General features: G+C 35.4%; 1 protein-coding gene across 2 annotated transcripts in view; it reads right to left on the reverse strand.

The window, feature by feature from the left end:
- Positions 1–5,305: 5,305 nt before the first annotated feature.
- Positions 5,306–20,914, reverse strand: part of TRIM33 (tripartite motif containing 33) — a 125,050-nt gene continuing 109,441 nt past the window's right edge. The window contains exons 15-20 of one of the 2 annotated variants that reach the window (XM_045546873.1): positions 20,021–20,370; positions 17,376–17,499; positions 14,675–14,749; positions 11,961–12,113; positions 10,450–10,500; positions 5,306–10,370 (exon numbers count right to left, since the gene is read on the reverse strand). In XM_045546873.1, coding sequence (XP_045402829.1) covers positions 10,158–10,370; positions 10,450–10,500; positions 11,961–12,113; positions 14,675–14,749; positions 17,376–17,499; positions 20,021–20,370 — 966 coding nt within the window. In that variant the 3' untranslated portion in view covers positions 5,306–10,157. The remainder of the gene's footprint in view (positions 10,371–10,449; positions 10,501–11,960; positions 12,114–14,674; positions 14,750–17,375; positions 17,500–20,020; positions 20,371–20,914) is intronic. The other variant, XM_045546874.1, reaches the window with a different exon arrangement.

Below are 20,914 nucleotides of genomic sequence, written 5' to 3' on the forward strand. Positions count from 1 at the left end.
ATGCCACACCCAAGGTAGTGCCTGGTGGGAGCTGAGTGGAAGAGGTGAGCTCACACTTCTCAACTGCACTCACCTGGGACTTAACCTCAGCAAAAACAGCTGGGGGCAGGCTGAGAAATGTCAACATCCTGCTCTTCCCAAGAAGAAACCACTCCCAAGTGGGAGCTGGGGAAGAAGGAGCCCCGTGTTCTTGGCTGCAGCAGTCTGGGGTCTCCACGTTGATAAGCATAGAGGGAGAAATCTAGGTTTAAATATCACAGACTCTCACATTTCCTACAGAATTTTCATACGTTTTTTGGAATAACTGTTATTTCATCTGCTGTTTGCCTATAGGACCATTTACAGAAGCTTTCCATGGTCAGTAATTTTCACCAGTTTCCCTGGGGAGTGGGTAAGCAGAGCTCCTCACACTGTCATGCTAGAAGTCATTCAGTTGATTTTTTAACTCACAAAAATAACATTATTTTATAAAGGTTAATTTACCTTCATTTAGCATTTTCTTTCCACACTTTCTTTCTTGTTATATCTTAGATTTTCTTTCTGACCTTTCTTTCTTTCTGGAATAAACTCTTAAAGGTTCATTTAATGAGGATATGTTGGTAGTTCTCATTTTTAAATCCAAAATGTCCTTGTCCCATTGTCTTGATAGTTTTGTTAGGTTCATGAAATTCTAGACTGATAGTTTTCAGTACATAAAATATTCCACTCTCTTCTGGTTTTCACTATTGTCAAGTAGCTGTACATTGTTGTTACTTTGTAGGTATTGTTTTCTTTCTCTTGCTCTTTTAAAGATCAGCTATTGGTGGCTTGCTTCATAATGGTGTCACTTTTGTCATCCTAGACTTTGTCTATCTTCTAGAAATTAGCTCAGTCGGTCTAGATGTTGACTTATTTTCTGGATTCCCTAAATCTAAGGATGTATAACTTTCATGAAATTTGGAAATTTCTCAGGTAAAATACCTTCAAATATCATCCCTAATCATTGTATGATCTTTTCCTGGTACTCTGATATTCATTGACCTTTTTAATATGTCCTTGATGTTCCTTCTTTCATACATTCTGTCTCTCTTTAGTGCATTCTCTATAACTTTGTTTTGGTCTTCTGATTCATTCTCTTTTGCTTTGTCTGTTTTTCATGTCTAGATCTTCTATTGTTTTCAAATCTGACTGATCACTTTTCTTCCCATACGTTCTTGCTTATCCCCACCGCCATCATTTTCTCTTGCTGCTTCTCATTTTTTTATATTCCCTTCTATTCCTTACATATATTGTTTTTCAACAAATCTAAGCCATCAAGTATTGAAAGACACACCATTTTTTGTACCAATTTAATACTGTGATGTCATCCCAATTTTAGAGATGTTAAAAAAATTCTTTTCTGGTAATTTGGTAATTTGTCTCTGAGCACACTAATCCAATGATTCCAACATCTTCAGTTTTTGAAGGTCAGATTCTGTTACTAATTTATTCACAACTTATTTTTCATTTTTGTGACTTTGAATGTGAGTCCGTCATTTTTGTGACTTTGAATGTGAGTCCGAAAGTACTGGAAAATTACCTATGGACAACTGAAACTGAGTTTAAAGTGCTTTAAGACTGCATTATTTATTTCTGTTAAGTGCCCAGAATCACATCAAACCTCATGTCACTTTAACTTTTTAGCTTAATTTTTCCAACCACATGGGTTATGTAAGTTTGGTTCTAAATTGGTTTGTCAGCTTGTGGATATTAATTCTTTTCTTCCTCTTCTTCTAACCAAGTCGTGATTTGAAGCTCATGGATATAAATTCAGAGGTGGACTTCTTCTCTCCATCCAGTTTTCCGACATGTCTGAGTTAGCATATTCTGAATGTTAACTGAATGTTAACATATCACTGAATGTTATATATTGAGGTTCCGGGTTTTGGAAGAGTGTCTCACTCTGACTTCATATTTACGTTGGCCACTAGGCTTTTTCTCATTTTAGAGCTCAGCCCATTCCAAAGTCATCAGGACACAAGAATTGGCAGGGCCTCCAGGCAATTGTTCTCTTTAACACTGATACTTCTCTGGATTCATGCTTTTTATTCAATCCCACACTAAACGTTATATTTTTAAAATTTTCAAGTCTACAAAGATAGTGAAACAACTGCACAATACATTCATTTACCTTTCACTGATATTCACTAGCTGTTAGTCTGCATTTGCACTATTTCACGTTTTCAAAGGTTTTACACACACAACACACATTTCTGAGGCCAGGCGCAGTGGCTCACGCCTGTAATCCTAGCACTCTGGGAGGCCGAGGCGGGTGGATTGTTTGAGCTCGGGAGTTCGAGACCAGCCTGACCAAGAGCGAGACCCCGTCTCTACTAAAAATAGAAAGAAATTATCTGGCCAACTAAAATACATATATACAAAAAATTAGCCAGGCACGGTGGCACATGCCTGTAGTCCCAGCTACTCGGGAGGCTGAGGCAGTAGGCTCGCTTAAGCCCAGGAGTTTGAGGTTGCTGTGAGCTAGGCTGACGCCACGGCACTCACTCTAGCCCGGGCAACAAAGCAAGACTTTGTCTCAAAACAAAACCAAAACCAAAAACAAAACAAACAAACAAAAAAAAACCCCACACATTTCTGCCTAACCATTGAAAAGCAGTAAACAGAATGACACTTCATGTCTAATTATTTCATTATGCATCTCTTAAGAAAAAGGGTATTTTCCTATTCAAGCACAAAACCACTGTTACACCTAAGAAAACTAAACATTAATTCCTATCATGTAAGAGTTCATACACAAATTTTCTAAGAGATGTCCCTAAAATGTCTTTGATGGCTGGGTTTATTTCATACACAATTAAATCCAAGGGCATGTACAGCATTTGATTCTACTGTATTTGGTTACATGTTTGATTATATTGCATTGCTATATCTAGAACAATCTCCCTACTTGTTTTGCACAATTACTTTAAGAATCAAACCATGGGTCTTGTAAATGTCCTACATTCTAGTTTTAATTATTCCACATGATTAGACTCGGGTTAAATGTTTTTGGTAAAATGCTTACACAGGTGGTGAAGTGGGCCTTTGGAGTATCTTTCTTCCTTTCTAGCTCCACAATGGATGTAAAGATTTTTTTTTAAAGATAAATCATATCCAGCACTTCAGGTATTTTGTACCATTAGGAGGGCTCTTCAGGGCATGCAGAGGAAACAGATGCTCCTATTTATTAAATTGCCTTTCCAGACCACCAGTAACATCTTCGCAAATGAAAGAAATGATATATTTACCACTACCTGAGGCTAGGTTATAGGAAAAGGAGCCAAACCTTCCATTAGGTGTTCTCTACCAATTCATTTTTGCATTTACTATCCCTAAAAATCCAGAGCCTAACATGGGTGTTTGTTGGGACTCTAAAAATCTAAGGATCAATTAATTAGTGCAGGATTACATTCACAGTTAAGAGCTGAGGATAGATTTGAAAGACTTGGGTTCCAGTATGAACGGCTTTTCTCATCTCATCAGTAAAAAGGTAGAAATTATATTTCTAACTTGCTCCTTTTCATGGTAATATAAGAAAGAGAAGGTATGAAAAAGGAAACGAAATATTTGTTGCGGAAATTGCTGTGCCAACTCTGTGTTATAAATGATCACAATTTATGTCCATATTAACTCCATGAGCTAGATATGACTGTCCGCATTTCACAAATAAGCCAAGTGAAACTCAAGAGACATCATACTGGTAAAACAAGGGTTCAAACCAAAGTCTGTACAATGGCTGAAACCCATTTTTTTTTTCCTGCTATACAAAATGCATCTAGAAGGGACATAATTAGGAATGCCCATTCTGATGTTTTACTTGGCTATTCATGGCCTTAAGTTCTATGTAACCTAAAGAAAAACCAAAGTCAACCTTCTTGAAATTATAGTCTACACTCAGTCATTCCTTCTGTGTCTCATTCACCTAACCCACTGTACTCCCGTGGCTGCACAAACTGGAACAGCTTTACCAAGGTCATCTGTGGCTTCTACGTTGCTAAATTCAATGGCCACTTTATCTTTACTTCAACTCTTGCCAACACTGGACATTACTAATACCTCCATCCCTTCTTGAAACCCCTTTGTGTTGTCTTCCACTATGATTCTCCTGGCTTTCCTCCATCCTGTATGTCTAATTCATAAGTCTCCTTTGTGGAGTTTTCTTTTCCTAGTCCTTAAATATTGCTTCCTCTGCTGTTGTAACTATCCTACTCTTCTCATTCTATACATTTCCTGGGCAATACCGCACTCTTACATTGTTTTAGTTACCATTTATTATTCTAGTGGATCAAGTTAGATGTTTACCAAATGTCTACCATGTGCTGGCATACTCAGTGATGAATAAAAACAGATACAGTTACTAAATGGTGGATCTTGCAGGCTCTGTCTCTCTGCTCAGGGATCTCCCCTAAACACCAGAACCATGGACACCAGCACCTTAATCTTCCATCAGTACCTCAAACTGAAAACATTCCAAACTAAACTCACTGCCCTCCTCCCTCCACTATAAACTAATTCCTTTGTCTTCCTCTCTCCCATTTTAATAGGTGCTAACAAGCCCATGGCTTCAATTATTAGTTTACTGTGCTTTCTAAATCTCTCCAAAATTTGACTACTATTCTCCATTCCACTGCCAGATAGCTAGATTAGGGCTCACCTGGATTACTTACAGCATACAATTGCATCTCTACCTCCAATATTCTCCACAATCCATTCCTCACAGTTACAATAATCTTTCAGAGAGGCAAATCTAATCACATCACCCCTCCAGTCCCCACCCTGCTTAAAATTCTTCAGGGACTCCTTGTTGGCATGAGTGTTAAGTCCCAGACTCTTTTATATAAACTTCAAGACTCTGCTTGAAGAGGACCCTGTTCCGTTCTTCAGTTTAGTATTTTACTACTCTGACTTATAATGTTATAGCTGAATCAAACTTTTCAATTCCTGGAATATATTCATGTTCTCTTTCACTTAACAGGTTTCTATATATTGTACTCTCTTTTCACTCTCTCTTTGCCTGGTCCACTGTCCTATCTTTTATGAGTGAAAGTGATTCCTTTCCTGAGAACAGTTTGGGTTAGATCCTTTCCTATGAATTCCGACTGTACTCTGTGTTAATCCCTATTGTAACACTCATTATTGTAACATAGTGTCTAAACATTGAGAAGGCAGGGACTAGATTTTATCTTGTTCACTACTGTATCTGGTGCCTGGCACACAGCATACATTTTTTTGATGAATTAAAATTGTCTCATCTCACAGAGGAGGAAAAAAAAGAAATTCATTTGAAAACTTTTTCAATTTTCTAATTTAATAGAAATAAACAAAACAATGTGGTTTTCAAACAAGGGTTTAAACTAATCTAATACAACTTCTACAACACATTCCAGAGCATTATAACAAGAATTATTTACAGGCAGCTAATGTATTAAATAACCATGAAAAGAAAAAACTTGCTTTTATTACACACCAGCAAAAACACAGGAACGGAACAATTAGAAACTGCAACCTTGTTTAAAAAAATTAAATATGATTATTTAGAGAATACAATACCACAGAAACAGCACTTTTTAAGAATCATATTGAGGGTAGTTAACTATGTGCAAAAATAATAGTAGTAGTAATAATAACAATGGGGGGAGACCAATTGAAATACTGGGCAACTAGTAAGGCTGTGAATTTAACCCTTTCATGTGTAGGTATGTCTACATAAAAAATTAACAGGCTTTCAAATTGCACAAATCTTTTTTATAGGCTTATGTACACGTTTCACTGTGTTTTAAAACATAGTAAATGCCTACATTTTTTCAGACCAGGAGCAGACATGCATTCCATCCTTAAGTTTGAAATTTAGGCCACACTTGAAAGGGAATATTGCCAGCGGCACTTACAAAATCATTTCAGTGCCTTCCCACATATAAAATTGGTGAATTTAAAAGAATAGCATTTTTAGTTTTCAAAGATCACTGGCTGGAAAAGGGCTAAACTTAATTTTGTACATTCTGTAGAGTTTGATATGATAAATATATCCAAATTAATTTATTTCTGAAGATAATTTTGTTTCTCAGATACAATAAAAAATATAAAGGACCACATAGGCAAACACAAGGAACTAAAATGAAAGAAATGCTATACATGCATTTTGACCAAGTAAAAGAAACTGCTATATTCAAGAGTACATGTTGAAATCGGAAATGTCTATGTAAACTGTGGCATATAAATTTTTTTCCTTAAAAAAGTACCTTCGATTATTTTTTTTACTCAAACACCTACTTTTAAAAAAATATGCAACTTTCCCCAATTTTTAAAATAAAATGCCACAATATATTGTCATTACCTCCAGCATACTTTTAAATTTCTTAATTTTTAAAAGATAGACTGGGTGATATGCATACAAACTTTTCTATAAAATCACCATCCAGGAGAGGATTCTGACATGCTATTAGGCAACAGATTTAAAGCAGTGTTATTGCTTTATCAAGGAGGAGATAACTGTGAGAAAAAAATTAAAGGAAACATCCAGGTCTGGTACATGGTCAAACTGTAATACAACTTGAAAATATCGAATCATGTTCAGCAGATCATTAATATGGATGGCATAAATTAAGAATTCATGGCATGAATTAAGAATTTGATTGTTTTAAGGGAGTTGGGAGCATGGATTTTTATAAAACTACTCACTGATCCAATGCTGAGTATGCAAGCAAATAAGCAGTGCTGACTTTGATAAGAAATGCGATTTTTATATTTCACGTGTTGTATATGAACAGGGATGGACACAGGATGTAAAGGCCAAGGGAGAGGGGGCCACAGCGTCTACTCCCATTTTGGAGTAAGAGACCATTTAATCACATATGGTAGACCATAATCCAAGGGCATAGTTGGAAGACCTGAATCTATTGGCTTATTAACACTAATCACTAATAATTACATGGCAGGATACCTGCTGAGGTAATTGATATATCTAAAATTTGCACACTATAAACCTTTTGCTTCTATTTTAAAAGCATTTCTTTGGAGTAACTAAAAATCTCAAAACTTGTTTTGATAAAAAGTGAGACCTAAAATTATCTAAAATTCCCTTACGTAAGAAATAAAATCAGAAAGGATCAATTTGTTGATTCCAAAAAGAATAATTTCAACAGTGGATCCAATGCTCTATCATTTCTCTGTAGTAATGGTTTGATATTTCTATATAGAGCATGACCTACAATCTAACCATACTTTGGAACTTTCACATGCTTCACCTAGTAAGGCAATTTCTTCATTCAATGAATGAGCTGAATCAAGTGCTAAAAGCACAAATTTAGGTCAGCAGAACAGATCGAGGAACATTTTGTTCTTAGTTTTCTGATGGGAGAAGTAAACTGAAGCATGGCAAAAACTTTAAAAGCTTTCAATAAAACATTATTATGTGGACATTCCTCCAAATCTAAAATATTTACTGCCTTTTAAACAAAGAATATAAATGTAAGAGAGTATCAAACAAACTGTCTTCAGGGATTGATAGATATTCAATCTTTGTCTTTTTGAAACATAAGTTAATAGGAAAACATTGTAAGATATCTGAATATCAATTTAAATCTTCAAACATTTTAACTATAGTTATCTTAGGGCTGAACAAATCAACTCAGAAACAATGATACGTGTGCAAGAAAAAAAGCTTTAGTGAAATCTCAAGTGAATACCTTTACTCAATGGTGGTTTGTTGATAGGTATTATTAGTAATTCCTCAGCAGTATGAACTATTTTCTATTAACAGAAATGGAGCCTATTAAATATTGACAACAAAGTGGTTTTAAACTGATTACTTTAACCAACCTTAAAATAAAACAAAAAAAGCCAAAAACTCCTAACATGGAAATGTTTTTAAGGAAATACATTATCTCTTAAGGCGACAAATATTGACAAATATTTACTTAAAATTTATTTCTCCCCCCAGCTGGCAGAATCTATTTATGACTTATTACCTACGATTTTTTAAAAAAAGGATTCATATGAAGAGCAAATATAAAACATTAGAACTCAAAGGCTTGATAAAACAAAGTTATACTGCTGCTCCTCACTTTCCAAAAATTTTCCCTTAGATATATGTCTACTTATAAATTGAAACCATGGATGTTGTAGAATAAAGGGAAATAGCCATAGGTAAAAGTATTTTAAAACTATTTTCTCCCTTTTATTAAAAAACTTTCTTAGGAATTTGAAATTTGAATGAAGTAATTTAATAGTTTGGTATATTTTTAAAAGCTTAACTTATAACAAAACTGAAAGAGAAGCTAAAAGGAAGCAAGGGAATAAAGAGAGTCAATAGCAGTAATAAAATCAATACTATTTAAATACATAATCAAAAGGCCTGAATCGTATTTGTTTACCCACCACCACTTGTTAAGAAAAGAAAAACAACCCAAAGGAATTTGTATAATAATTTCTTTAGAGCACTTTATTTGATTCAATACGCACTAAAAAATATTTACCTCTTAGACAATTATGTCAAATAATTTTCTGAGTAGTTTACTGTCTGACATGATTAAACTGAATTTTTAAAAAGGCAAATGATTTACCACAAATCTGCTGACGTCTGAAAAATATCTAACGGCAAATTCATCTATTTTGGTCTCTTTATATTCTAATGTGTCCATACAAAAGTAGGACTAAGATTTTTAACCCAACAAAAGAGAAGCCTGTACATAGTCTAGAACATGTATCTTAAATTTGAGTATCACAAATGAAGAGAAGAAAAATGAACCAAAGCCAAGTTGGTTCATCCTCAGGTGCTGCAATCAGGGTAGTAATGGTGGGTTTATTCCAGTAACCATTCAAGTGGGGATTGGCTCATTTTCAGGATTTACTTACAGGTCTCTTCTAACTCCTTAAAGCCCCCAGTCCATGCATATGTCCCACTTGGTGGACAGATGAGTAACCTAACCCCACCGGGTTTATTTCAATATTTTGATATTTCAATAATAAGCTGCTTCTGAAGATTTTTTGAGAAGTCTGTTCTCTATTAAAATAAGATAGAACCTCAAAATATGAATGTGAACATTAGAAATAGACAGCATATATTACAAATCCATTCTTGATAGGAACATTAGTAAGAATACACATTAGCTTAAAAAACAGGCTCAGCAAATGTTGCTGATCTGCCAGAAGTTTTAGTTCACTATTTACAAATAAGACAAAGTGAAATACAGAAAATTTTACACATTTGGTAGTTGACAGATAACTGTTTGCCAATAGTGGTCTATCAGAAAACTGATATGAAGGAAGACTGAATAAGAGCCAGTTGTCACCTTCTCAAATTTAAATGTACAGAAAACTAGATTAATTTTGAAACAAACATTCTGCCTTTCATGGGAATAACTGTATGATCACATGATTTAATTGGGAAGTGTAATTGTGTGGAAGTGTTTTCTGGAAATGACTACTACAACTCTACATGATCCACTATTGAAAAGTTACCATTTTTATTTCAGTAGAGCATTGAAGCTGATTAAATCATGACCAGTGGTCATGTCTCCTAGACCCTAAGTATGAGTAGAAAATAAAACTACTGTTCAATTCTTTAAATGAATTTAAAAACTAAGACCCAACAGCATTAAAATGAGAAAAAATATAATGGCATAATTCAGTGCACATCTGCACTGACATTAAAGTGGAATCTGAGCTACTCTAAAGTATTTTTAACTAGAAAACAACTCAGTATGTATGTATGTGGAGGGGGAGGCTTAAAAATTTGTAATAACTGTGTGACCTAGTCCAAAAAGACAATTTATCAAGCAACATGAGCCTCAAGTATTTACTTATACATCCAGTATCGTGTACCAATCAATTCCACATGATCAACATTTGCCATTTTAACAAAGAACCATCCTCATTAGTAACAGAAATCCTCACATCATTTCACTTTTTCTTTTAGTTTTTCCTTTAAGGTTGTAAATAGAGTTCTCTCCCCTTTCTTGACAAGAATATGTTTTCTCTCCATTATTTCAATCTAATACTGTGTAAAAGCTATCAGCTTCTTCAAGGAGGTGCCCACTGTAGGCAGGATATTCCAGCAACACTTAAATAAAAGTTTTCTGTTTTTTTCCTTTTCTTTTTCATTTTTTTTTTTTAAACAATTGATTTAAATCCATGTCATTTTACTTTATATGTACTGGTCTCTCATCTGACTTTAGGCGTTTTCTGCGGGGCTGTATAAAGTCTTCATCAGAGTCCTCAGTTACCTCACCATCATCCTCTTCCTGCTCAAACTCTGGCAAAGGTGCGAAGGTCCTGTCTGAGTAGATCTCTGTGAGTTTATCTTCAAAGTACAATGCAACTGCTTTCCCTGCCTGAGCTACTTCTGAATCAGCCTGCAAGCAAAAGATAGGAATATTCACCTATTGGTAATACATATTCCTTCACCAAGTTTGCATGGTCTGAAAAGCTTACCTTCAAATTAATCTCTTGTGTGTCTGCATAAACTTGAACAACTTTCATCATCTAAAAAGGATACCAGAGTCAAAAAAAAAAAAAGGGAAATTATAATCCTTTCTAAAGTTATGAGACTGCACAGGATTGGCGACGAAAGTCAGCCATACTAGGGAGAACAAATTGCTATAACCAGATTAAGTGCTTTCTAAAATTCTACAGAACATGGAACCATTTTCTTTACCAAAGCTCTGTTACTAAAGCTACTGTGAAACCTCAGTAATTGTCTCATTTCAAATTATTGAGGTCGATCTGAATAGGAACTGGTCTGAATACATCAATCTATTCAAGAGAAAAATTTTGTAAAGCAAATAACGTAAGAAACGTTGCTTTAAAAAATTGTCAAACTTTCAACAAACCACTTCATTGGAATTCTATCTGTTTGGCAATGTTAATCATAAATTATTTAACTAGTACTAAGGCAGGGTTGTCCTCTTATCAACTATAGTTCATGAAAGCAATATTTGCTTGAAAATAATCTAACTGCATTAAAAAATAAGATAAACTGTGGAACTGTTCCTTTAAATTTAACTTCAAATTAGTGCGATTTTACTAATTTTCTCTGTTATTGTATTGCTATAAAGGTGACTTAGAATTTTCACCTTATGAGGATTTTTTTGTTTTGTTTTTCTTTTTTCTTTTTCCAGAACATTCCTGTATTGTTTTGTTTTTAATTCTAAAATGCCACCTGGATGCTTCCAGAGGTAGCTATGGATAGGTACACTTTTTTATGTGATTTATTTTAGCAATAGCCTTATGGCACTCAAATTTTATCAGCAACAGAGAAAAGATTAGAGTATTAATCTTTTCAAGACTGTGAATTCTCCTTAAATGCCATTTTCTTCTCCTATAATGAAAACCTTCCATAACAATAACAGACTAGACTTTGTCCCAAAGATAACAAAAATAATTTCCTTGAAAGAGGTTTATATCACATTTCTTCCCAAGGTATGGATAGCCCAAACTTACCCTCAAAAAAAATGTATAACAAAAAGTTAATGAAAGTCAAATTGCTGAAATTAGAAAACTCTGTATTATACACTCTGGGCTACTATTCAAGATAAGTCACCAGAGCTTAGTTTATGATTTTAAGGTTCTATATTTATGTGGTAAATAATAAAATCCAACGAAAAGGGTACAGATACCTTTCCTAAATGTACCCCAAATTCAGGCTGTTTATCATTACCCACAAAACATACTGAACTACAGACTATTTTCCATACTTAATTCAACCCTCAACTCATTTAGGAAGGGATACTCAAAAATATTAATCTTATTACATTTAAGTGTACACTCCAAATTATACATGTAAACTTTCTTTGTTGGAGCTGTGAATACAATTAGATTTCTACTTTTGACAGGACTTCAGCAGAAGAAATTTTTAATCAAGTTAGCAAACTCTTTCAGCAGGGAAAAAAACAAGCAAACAAAAACTAACAAACCAAGACTCTATAGGTTGGAAGCTAACATACCTCATTAAACCTTTCACAGTTCTTGAAGATCAAACGGACATCAGCCACAAAGTCATCTGGGATTTGGTAGTGTTGGGAATGTTTTTTCTGAAGCTTCTTTTTCACGGTAGATAAATCCATTGGTTTCTTTATAATTTTATAGTAGTTTGGTATCTAAAATAAGCAAATAAATAAGGGTAGATAATTCTACAAAAAGTTTAATTTGAAAATGTATAACATTAATTTTAGAAAAAAACATGTTCATTATTGAGCCAGCTACTTGCAAATTTTGGGTACAGTGATTATACTTTAAATCTTCCAATCATATCATGAAAACCAAATCTTATGCAGAATATGTGCCAGTCTCTATGGTTGGTCAAAGTCCTCAAAGCCCTACCTTTGATAATTAGATTTGGAAAGAAAGCAATCAGCAAGAGCCTTAAAGCCATTTGGCTCATCAGAATTTTATGATTCCTGAAGAGTTTTATTTTAAAAAGGAAAGAAAAAAGAAAAAGTGTATAAAATGTATTAAGGTTATGGTTAGAATACGATGTCCTAGTCTGGTGCAATGGTGCACGCCTGTAGTCCCAGGTACTTGGGAAGCTGAGGCGGAGGACTCCTTGAGCCCAGGATTTCCAGGCTCCAGTGAGCTGTGAATATGCCTGTGATTAGCCACTGCACCCCAGCCTGGGCAACATAGTGAGACCCTGTCTCTTAAAAAAAAAAAAAAAAAAAAAAGAGAAAGACTGTGTCTTCTAAAAGACATCATAGAGAATGTCTTTTGTATCACAGAGAAGTTACAACTTAGCAACAGAGGAAGAAAGATGGCAATCATAAGAAAAATCTATTAACAATTTAGTAATGATGCTAGGGAATTCTGGCCCCATCTTCGGCCAAAAATTTCTACCCTTGAGATATAAGTGAAGACAGAGAAGCTCTTTAGTCAATGAAAAGAAAATATCTGCACATAATTTTCTACTGTGAAATCCCTCAACTTGGAGATAGACTTTCTAGAATCAGATGATCACTACTTGTACAATACATCTTTCCTTGGGTCTAGACCTTTTGTGCTTTAAAATTCATTTCTCAGCCTACCCAGTAAACAAGTCAACTATCATTTAATATTCTATAACAGGTCTGGTATGCAATAATGTATCATTCAAAAACTGATGGCCAGCAAATAGAGTGTGTATAACATATTCTTACCACACTTATTATGCATTGAACACCTCTCATCTTCCTTTTACCGTAGTTCAGAGCCTTTATTTATTTCTTACAAAATACTTCACATAGGTTATTTGATATAACCCTCAGAACATCTCAGTGAAGTAAGAAACGGTATCAGAAAAGAAACCTGAGTCTTAGAGAGGCTGAGGAGCTTACTCAAGAAGCCTGAGTTATATTAGGTTATTAAGTATGAAATGATTTCTTTAAGTACTAAGTTTGACAGTTGATGTCTCTGACATTTCACTTTGACACTTCTTATTTTTATAGTGAAGGTACATCCTCAGTCTTTCAAATGCAAGTTTTGGCTTGTGATTATCTTTTTAATGTTTTAAGAGCAGTTTTTGTGAATCCATGGATAAGTCAAAAATTCATGCTATTTATGATTTCTGTCATGAAACCAATGCCGCACAAACAGCTCGAAATATCAATGAAGTGTTTGGGAAGGATGTGACTAACGAACGCACACTCTGTCGTTGATGGTTTGAGAAGTTCTGTTCTGGTACTTTTAGTCTTGAAAATGAGCCATGTGGGCGACCTAAGACCAAGGAGGATAATGATGAGCTGAAAGCTCATGGTGAGCGTGAAAGCTGTACTGGAAGCGAATCCATCTCAACCTATGCGTGAATTAGTAGCAAGATTTGACATTACTATTCCAATAATAGTGGACCATTTGAAACAAATCAGCAAGGTAAAGAAGCTGGATAGATGGGTACCACATGAATTAAATGAGTGTCAGAAGAGAAATTATCTTGAAACTTGCCTTTCTTTTCTGTCATGACATAAAGGCAAACCATTTCTACACTGTATTGTTACATATGATGAAAAACGGATTCTTTTTGACAATTTCAAGCATTCGGCACAATGGCTGGATAAAGATGAAGTGCCAAAACACAGTCTAAAACCAAATATTCATCATAAAAAGCTAATGGTGTCTATTTGGTGGTCCACTACAGCTTCAAGAAACCTGGTCAACTGATTACAGCGGATGTCTACTGCAACCAATTGGATGAAATGATGAGGATGCTTGTGATTAAGCAGCTGAGATTGGTCAATACAGACAGGCCAATCCTCTTGCAAGACAATGCTCAACCACATGTTGCACAAACTACAGCAGCTGCCCTTGGAAACTCTCTGTCATCCACTGTATTCACCAGACCTTGCACCAACTGACTACATCTTCCAGGCTTTGGACCACTTCTTGTAAGGAAAACTACTCAATTCTCAACAAGCTGTGGAAAATGCCTTTTATCGCCACTCACCCTCCAGGCTTCTTCACTGCTGGCATGAACAAGCTATCGTTAAGATGGCAAAACTGTTGATAGCTTAGGCTCATTACTTTGATTAATTGTACTGCTTCTTGTTTGAGATATATTAATAATAAACTACCCTTTTGATTCAAAATTGGACATTTCATATTTAATAATACAAGCAGTCTAAGGCCGGAGCCCATACTCTTAAGTATTATATGGGACCTCTTCACCAGGGAGGTACTAAGGTAGGCAACTCACCGAAGCAGGAACGGGCTCCTGGAATTCAATACTTAATTCATGGCAATAGAGGTAAAGCAGAAGACGTTCACATTTCTGGCCCAAACAAGGAAAGGAAAACACATGAAATATTTTTCCCCTAAAATATTCTTGAGAATGAGAACTATATCACTACAAAATGTGATTATAACAAATTAAACATAAACCTCCTACTTACTAGCTATTCAACTAAATATATACACACACAAAGAAAACTGCCTAACTTCTCATTTAGTTTCGAGACTATCTTCTGTTCTACTTTAAATAAATAAGAATTCCTTTATTCTAATAAGATAACTAAGGTAACATATCTATTAATTCTTGATTATTTATACAAATGGGAGTCACAAAAGCAACATACAGCACTTGGTGCAAAAAATTATAGATTACCTCGTAATAAATAAATAATCACTGTTGTTCTTCATTGTAATTTCCTGAGGCAGGCAAGACAAATGTTATTGCTTCAAATGATGCCACTCAGGTTCAAGATAAATAAAAACTGTCTACTCAATACAATTCCAAAATTTTTTTTTACACAATCAGGAGTAAACTGAAATGCATTTTACATTCATAGTTTTCTATTTATTTAAATTTCTTTTAATATAAGCTTGTATACCTTAAACACATACCTTATCTTCACAGACAGTGGACACAGGATTTTGCAAATACATACAGCAGATTAGAGAGAAACTTAACTCTAATGACCATAGAATCATGTAAAAGATATTTTGTCTTTGGACATCATAGACTACAGATCAGATCAGTAGAAATCTGAGTGAGGAGAGGATTTTAAATTTCATTTTTAACATGATGGAAAGCTATTAGAGGATTCTAGGCAAGGAAGTGATACACACCTTTTTAAAAAGGAATACTCTGTTCAGTACAGAAAATGGACTGTGAAGGGCAAGAGGAGAAGCAGAAAGACCAGTTAAGAGATTATTACAATAGTCCAGATAAGAAATTGTGATGGTTACCTAGGGTGGTAATGGTGGGGGGAAGTAAGTAAATGGTATTACAGTCATTCTTGATTCTTTCATTTCTAATAGGTTTCTATCCTGAGCAACAGCAATGAATGGTGTCATCCAATGAAGGGGAATACTGGGGGAGAAGGACAGTTTTTTATGTTGTTATTTGCTTGTTGTTTTTTTGTTTGTTTGTTTGTTTTGTTTTTTGAGGGAGAAGATTAGAAATCACAGTTTTAGTTAAGACATGTTAAGCTGCATAGAAGAGCCTGGAGTTCAGGGTTAGAAAGATTTCAGAAGTCTTCAATATGCCTTTAGTATATAATCAGATGACAAGATTAAAAAATAAAAATGTACAGGTTGGTGCAAACGTAATTGCAGTTTCAGCATTGAAATTTGCCATTTGATGCTGGAATACATTCTTAAATACATGTGGTTATATTTCATTTTAATGTGCATTTCTCGCTTTATTTTTTTGCTAATAACTTATTAGTTGCTGTTTATTTTGTATTTATTTTAGACTATGGAAAAGATGTTAGACAAAAAGCAAATTTGAGCGATTTTCTTATTTGAGTTCAAAATGGGTCGTAAAGCTGTGGAGAGAATTCCCAACATCAACAATGCATTTGGCCCAGGACCTGCGAATGAATGTATTGTGCAGTGGTGGTTCGAGAAATTTGGCAAAGGAGAGAGAGCCTTGAAGACGAGGAACACAGTGGCTGGCCATCGGAAGTTGACAATGACCAACTGAAAACAATCATAGAGGCTGATACTCTTATAACTACATGTGAAGTTGCCGAAGAGCTCAACGTTGAGCATTTTACAGTCATTCAGCATTTGAAGCAAATTGGATAGATGAAAAAGCTCGATAAATGGAGCGGTGTCTCATGAGCTGATCGAAAATAAAAAAAAACCCACCATTTTGAAGTGTGGTCTTCTCCTCTTGTAAATAACAATGAACCATTTCTCGAGCAAATTGTGATGTGTGATGAAAAGTGGACTTTACACGACAACCAGGACAAGTGGTTGGACCGAGAAGAAGCTCCAAAGCACTTCCCAAAGCCAAAGTTGCACCAAAAAAAGGTTATTGTTACTGTTTGGTGGTCTGCTGCCAGTCTGATCCACTAGAGCTTTCTGAATCCCAGCAAAACCACTACATCTGAGACGTATGCTCAGCAAATCGATGAAATGCACCAAAGATTGCAGCACCTGCAGCCAGCACTGGTCAACAGAAAGGGCCCAATTCTTCTCCGACAATGCCCAACCACAAGTAACACAACCAACACTTCAAAAGTTGAACAAATTGGACTATGAGTTTTGTCTCATCCACCATTAACCTGACCTCTTGCCAACCGACTACCACTTCTTCAAGCATCTTGACAACCTTTTGCGGGAAAAACACTTCCACAACCAGCAGATACAGAAAATGCTTTCCAAGAGTTTGTCGAATCCCAAAGCATGGATTTTTACGATACAGGAATAAACAAACCTATTTCTTGTTGTCGAAAATGTATTAATTGTAATTGTTCCTATTTTGATTGATAAAGATGTGTTTGAGCCTAGTTATAACGATTTAAAATTCAGTCAGAAACAACTGGTGCACAATTACTTTTGCACCAACCTAATATCAAGTTATGTCCATAACACACAGGGAAAAAAAGATGTATATAGGCAGACACCTACAGAATCCCTAATAACAAATCAATTTATTTGACACTTACCCTTTGGTCCACGGGGCTTAATCCCTGTGCAGTTTTCCCCTTCTTACTATGTTGCAAATTATCACAGTCATATTCAACTTCTGGCTTCCCAATATCTCTACAAAATGTGCATATCCAGTCCCCACTAAACAGGGAAATAGGCAATTAGTCTGTGTAATTATAACAAAGCTTGCTCTAGGGAAGCTAGTTCCCTAGATATGAGACTCTAGTTTGTTTACTTTGTAATTTTTGGGGGAAAGGGAGGTTCTATACTTGTCAAATCTCATAAGGTGAAGGTGTGTGATTAACTCCCCCCCCCAAAGGCCAGGGGCAGTGGCTCACATCTGTAATCCCAGCATTCTGGGAGGCTGAGGTGGGACGATGGCTTGAGGCTAGGATTTCGAGATCAGCCTGAGCAACACAGTGAGACCTTGTCTCTATAAAACATAGAAAATTTAGCCCAGCATGGTGGCACATGCTGTAGTCCCAGCTATTCAGGAGGCCGAGGCAGGAGGATCACTTGAGCCTAGCAGTCTGAGGCTCTCATGATGCCACTGCACTCTAGCCCAGGCAACACAGTGAGACCGTCTCAAAACAACAACAAAACACCAAAAAAATCCATGAAAAAAAAAAAGTTTTCTTTAAAAACCGAAAAAACTCCCCAAAACTTTTCCCAGTCTTTCTTTGATTACTTTCTGGAAAGCATTATAAAAATGACATCTCTGCATTAAAAAGGAGTCTCTTCATAGTACAAAGTTGATGATCAGTACTTGCAGCACAAGGCCTAAGACCAACTCTCTCAGGCTTCAGTATTACCATTACATGCACCCAATATTCATGAATAAGAACAGCAGAGGTTATGGAGTTTGTCAGGTATCTTGCAAATCAATTCTCTTTTCATGGCCAGTCAAAAGCTAGATTACACATAACACACATACCTGCAAGTACAAGCACATGTACATATACCCCTTATCTCTTAACTCTGCTAAGTGTATACTTTGTTTGTATCAGGGATTTCTATATAACTGTAAATTCTAAAATGATTTATTCATATTTGTGCACTCATGCTATATATAAACAGATATAGAGATATATACAAAAATAGATATGTAAATCCTAAATCTAAGGCTTGTACTAATGTATTTGTGTCAACAGTTTACAATCCTTTCCAAAGCATCTGCTTTTGAAAGAAAGCATTCAGTGGCAAAATCCTGACATCCCAGTAGATATTACTACCTAAAGGAAAGAAAAATATGAAAAGCCTTAATTTCAAGACCAAAGTGCCAGTGCTTTTCTTTTCTGAAAGAGTAAAGAAAAAGAAGGTCCTTATTACATCTCTGGCAAATGACTATACCTCCTAAGATTTAGGTGAGAATTACAATTCTTCAGAAAAACATTCTGCTTATATATCTACCAGATTTCTAATCCAAAAGGTTGAATCTTTCAAAGAGAGTAGCATTATTCAATTAAAATCACTGCCACTCAGGAATTGGAAAGGAAATATGAACTTTCTTTTTTTTATCTGTAGCAAGAAAAAAGCTCAGTTTCCCCCCAGAGAATGCTGGTATACTTTCATTTAAAAGGAAATTGGGGGTTAAGGAAAAAAGGGGAAGATTGAAAGAAGTAAGTATGACTCTATTTTATAGTCTCTGAAATCAGTCAGACATAAGAGATTGCATGAACATAAAATATAAAATTGTTAATTGGAAGGGAAAAATTAGAGCCCTTCTAAACCAAACCCCACCATTTGTAGTTACAGAAATGGATCCCTGAAAATTAGTGAACTGCCCAAGCTCACTACAGAATTACAACCAGACTACAGGTTTTGTAACCTAGCCCCACACATTTGTTCCACTTATTAGCTGTGATATCATCAGTTTGCCTTGGGTGCTCACCAATGAATGTTTTAATGGTTCAAACCACATTTAGCAGTCATGGGGTATTATCAGTTTGAGGACAAAGCTCATATTCTCCCCCAATCTCTTTTTTATTTATCTTTAACCCAAGTTCTTCTTCTCTACAAGGAACTCAATAACTGTCCATTCCAAAAGTTGATGACCGAAAGACATTTCTACTAGCTGATCACAGGAAAAATCTGAGAAATCTGCACACACTGTGAGTGCTTCAGGTAGGCACTACAAATTAACCACTTCCTCTGGCCAAGAGGAAACTTATCCCTCCCCCGATAAAAAATTCCACAACATCAAAAGTGTTTTTACAGATGATTTGTTTTTTCTTTTAAAATGTCTTTTGAAAGCTCTCAAACATTAGAAAAGTTTTGGGTATGATCCAATAAATCCTCCTCAAATTGAATGGCATTCATAAATAAAATTATTATTGTATACCCTATTAAGAATGATGGCAATAGATTAAAAATTCGCCAAGAGGAAAGAGATTTTCTCCAACACACCAATCCTCTTTGCCCCTCTTAATTTAGAATTTTATCTAATTTGCTTACACTGAATATAAACATACCACTTAGATCTCAGACATTTTATTATTCTTTTTTCTCTGGAACATAATACCAAAGGAATAAAAGGCTCCCTGTTTTCTAGAAATACTATGCACTGGTTAGAAGGCCATCTGCCCTGAAAACAACTTTCTGCTATTTTTTTTCAGCTTACGAAAATAAACAAAAATAACAAAATCAATTCCTTCACTGGTACCTTGGAAAGCTAAGAAGTGTTGGAACATGACACGTTAGATGAAAGACCTTTGGACATTTTTCACAGCACAAGAGATCCCCTCCGTTTTGGCAGACAGCACACCAGTCTTCATTTGGGTCATCATCTTTGCTGTTGCCATCTCCTCCAATCCTTGCTGACCTGTGCATGAGGCTTCGAATTGGGGACTTTCCATTAACAAGGCTGCTGAGCCCTGACTGTTTGCAGCTTTCATTCATATCTGTTGGTTCAGTTTTCACATGGTTTTCCAGGCTTGCTAATGCATCCAACTCACTCTCTAGATGCAGGTTAGTTGAGAGGGGTGGTGTCAAGCTACTCTCAGGACTGCTCAACTAAAACAAAACAATGACAAATACTTGAAGAATCATTTAATCCTTACTGTATGTAGTGTATTTAAAAGTTATATCAATATGTGTATAGATATACTGACATGAAATTCTTTTATGAATCACACTAATGACATAAAGAAATGACAATAACCCCAAAATTATTTAGGCATGCAGATGTATGATTTTAAGGGTTCTATCCCCCTAATATTGGTTCACTGAGATTAATAGGAAATTAATTAAACTGTTAAGCATGCTGATTGGGGAGTAAGCATAGGGTTATACTTTTTCAACAGACAGCTAATTATGGCACACATTTTTCACACCAGAATATTTTACATAGCATTTGAGAAACATTCTATAATGTTCTTCTACCCACCTAACATTCTACTATTGTAGGAAGATTGTGACAATGTAAAAGAAATCTTTCAAAACCCTTTGCACCCATTTTTAATGGGGGTATTTTCCAAACCAAGTTCTGGATGAAGAGGTAACACTGCTCCAAACCCAAAGCTAAATCTCTTGCTCTCTAAATCTATATACACTGTGG

This window comes from Lemur catta, chromosome 3 (genome assembly GCF_020740605.2).
Source record: "Lemur catta isolate mLemCat1 chromosome 3, mLemCat1.pri, whole genome shotgun sequence".
Lineage (NCBI taxonomy): Eukaryota > Metazoa > Chordata > Mammalia > Primates > Lemuridae > Lemur > Lemur catta.